General features: G+C 50.2%; 1 protein-coding gene across 1 annotated transcript; it reads left to right on the top strand.

The window, feature by feature from the left end:
• Positions 1–1,575: 1,575 nt before the first annotated feature.
• On the top strand, positions 1,576–3,272 carry LOC124680451 (anthocyanidin 5,3-O-glucosyltransferase-like). The gene has a single exon (XM_047215509.1). It carries the CDS (start codon positions 1,607–1,609, stop codon positions 3,041–3,043), a length of 1,437 nt encoding a protein of 478 aa, XP_047071465.1. The 5' UTR covers positions 1,576–1,606; the 3' UTR covers positions 3,044–3,272.

Here is a 3,272-nt window from a genome sequence, read left to right as displayed (position 1 = left end):
TAAGAAAATAGAAACTGTTAAACATTTGTTGTTTGAGTGTATTGTCTCTACCATACTGTGGGCTAATGTTGGTGAGATTTTAATATGCATATCAATGATTTCTATGGTATAGCCTCTAAATGGTTGTGGCAAAAGAGATTTCAACAGCTCAATGTTGTTACTTCTACCGTCTTATGGGGCATTTGGAACAACATGAATAATATTGCGTTAAAAAGGAAATCTTGGCTTTATTCGAAAGAGATTTGGAAGCTTATCCGGTCCTAACTAAGAAACTGGAAGGACTCCTTCAATGACCAGGACTAGCCACTGGTCGTAGATCGTTTGAACAGAAAACGCAATCACCTAGTGGAGTTGATGCTGGATTGAACTGCTAGTCGTTTAGGTGGCTCCATATGCATTGGTTATTTGAGGCATGGGCACCCCTTAGTTCCATGGGCCCAGGACGGTCGCCCCTCCCGCCGCAGGGCAGGCATGCTTTGGACGCCTTTATGATTTATAAGTGTAACCTTTCTTTTTTGCACGCACAATTATGCGTGAGGTGATATACACCACCTGGTTGGTGCGGACCGGGTGCCCCACACCCCACGATGGGTGTTGGGCCAGCCCAGCCACCTCTTGTTTTTTTTTTTACTTTTTTCTCCCTTTCTGCTGATTCTTTTCTTCTTTTTTTCTATGTTTTTTTAAAAACTCGAAAAATTTAATCTAAACTTTTTTCAGATATACTTTTTAAAATTTTAATTTTTAAAAAAATCGAACATTATGTTGATATGAACATACTTTAAATTTGTGTATTTTTCAAAATTTGAAATTATTTTCGAAAATTTAATATTTTTATATATGAATAATTTTCGAATTTAACATTTTTCAAATTTGAACAATTTTCAATTTTGAAAAAATCATATTTGAACCATTTTTGAATTTGATTTTTTTTGAATTCTAATAATTCTCAAATTTGAGCTTTCTAGAGTTTGAACAAAAAAATAGAAAAAATAAATAAAAAACAAATAAATAGAAAATAAATAGGAATAGAAAACGAAAAAGAAAAAGGAAAGCTAAATGGGCCAGACCGCCAGACCCAATACCTGACCAGGGTGTGCGGTGCCTGGTAGGCACCAACCTGATCGATGTATAAGACTGGCGCAAGTATGCCCTCTAACCTTTGTTGTTTAAAATTCGGAATTGCTAAGTTTCAGCTAGCTAGGATTTGCTTAAAGATTCATATTTTCTTTTGTTTGCATTTTATCTAGGTTTATATTGATATACGCTGATGTAATTCGACTGAGACATAAAATTTGAGTTAGTACGCATGCAAAGGAAACCATATTTTTCCTTCAAAGTTATGTTTATTTTCTTATAAAATTATTTGACGCATTTAGCGATAAAAATGAAGGCGCAAAAGACTATTCAGAGATAATATGTGGCACGTTTTGTCACGAAAACGGGCGGTCAGTCAAATCAGCCTATCTAACGTCACTGCTCACGAAAACGGCCGTGCGTGTTTGACCATTCACTTGGATTTTCGTGTATAAAATGACTGCCCGCGTGTGCAATTAGAGCCGTATCGCACACCCACCTCCTCTGCTCATCTCATCTCACTATCTCAGCCATGCCGGCGCCCAAGACGTTCGTGCTCTACCCGTCGCTGGGCGTGGGCCACCTGAATCCCATGGTGGAGCTGGCCAAGCACCTGCTCCGCCACGCCCACACCGTCGTCATCGCCGTCGTCGACCCGCCCGACAGCGACGCCGTCTCGGCCGACGCGGTGGCGCGCCTCGCCGCGGCCAACCCTTCCATCGCATTCCGTCTCCTGCCCGTCCCGCCCAGCCCTGACCACGCCGCGCACCCGGTCAAGCGCAGCCTCGACACGCTCCGCCTCGCCAACCCCGTCCTCCGCGACCTCCTCCGCTCCCTGCCCGCCCCCGGCGCCGACGCCCTCCTGCTCGACATGTTCTGCGTCGACGCGCTCGACGTCGCCGCCGAGCTCGACGTCCCGGCATACTTCTTCTTCGCCTCCGCGGCCGGCGCGCTCGCCGTCCTCCTGGACCTCCCGCACAGCTACCCCGAGCTGCCGTCGTCGTTCAAGGACATGGGCGAGGCGCTGGTGCGCAGCCCCGGCATGCTGCCGATCCGCGCGGTGGACATGCCGCTCATGGTGCAGGACAAGGAGAGCGTGACGACCAAGGTCCGGCTGCACCAGTTCCGGCGGATCCCCGAGGGGAGGGGCGTGCTCGTGAACAGCTTCGACTGGCTGGAGCCCACCGCGCTGAGAGCGCTCGCGGACGGCGTCTGCGTGCCCGGCCGGCCCACGCCCAGGGTTTACTGCATCGGGCCGCTGGTGGATGGAGGCGGCGAGGAGCGGCGGCACGAGTGCCTCGCGTGGCTGGACGCGCAGCCGCGGCAGAGCGTCGTGTTCCTCTGCTTCGGCAGCAAGGGCGCGTTCTCGGCGGCGCAGCTGAAGGAGATCGCTAGTGGACTGGAGAGCTCCGGGCACAGGTTCCTGTGGGCGGTGAGGAGTCCGCCGGAGGAGCAGAGCGAGTTCCCCGAGCCGGACCTTGAGCGGCTGCTTCCGGCGGGGTTCTTGGAGAGGACGAGGAACAGGGGCATGGTGCTCGGCAGCTGGGTGCCGCAGGCGGAGGTGGTGCGGCACGAGGCGGTCGGCGCCTTCGTGACGCACTGCGGGTGGAACTCAACGCTAGAGGCGATCATGTCTGGGCTGCCGTTGATATGCTGGCCGCTCTACGCAGAGCAGGCGTTGAACAAGGTGTTCATGGTGGAGGAGATGAAGATCGCCGTGGCGCTGGAGGGATACGAGAAAGGAATGGTGGAGGCTGAGGAGCTCGAGGCGAAGCTGAGGCTGGTCATGGAGACGGAGGAAGGGAGGAAGCTTAGGGATATGCTGGTGGTGGCGAGGAAGATGGCGTTGGACGCGATCGGCGAAAGCGGGTCCTCTGAAGCGGCATTTGTCGAGTTTCTGAGGGATTTGGAGAATAGCACCATGGAGAGCCCAGTTGATCGATCAGGCCGTGTGACTAATGAACTTTGAAGGAAAGGTAGTAGTAACAACTTATATAGTTCAGACAACACAAATTTTCTCATCAGCTCATTGCACCAAAACAACAAGGCGCTAGGCATGTTCTAACATATACAACACTTCATTGTGACTCTCAATTCCGAATCGATGCATTGTACTGAAATGTGTAGCATATTGTGATACAGTATAACTGGGGAAATATGAGCTTGAACCTTTCACTGGCTCAGTTTGAAATTTGCAA

This window comes from Lolium rigidum, unplaced genomic scaffold, assembly GCF_022539505.1.
Source record: "Lolium rigidum isolate FL_2022 unplaced genomic scaffold, APGP_CSIRO_Lrig_0.1 contig_1705_1, whole genome shotgun sequence".
In the NCBI taxonomy this organism is placed as follows: Eukaryota; Viridiplantae; Streptophyta; class Magnoliopsida; order Poales; family Poaceae; genus Lolium; species Lolium rigidum.
Note: the sequence above shows the minus strand (reverse complement) of the source record. Positions and strands in the feature narration are given on the sequence as shown.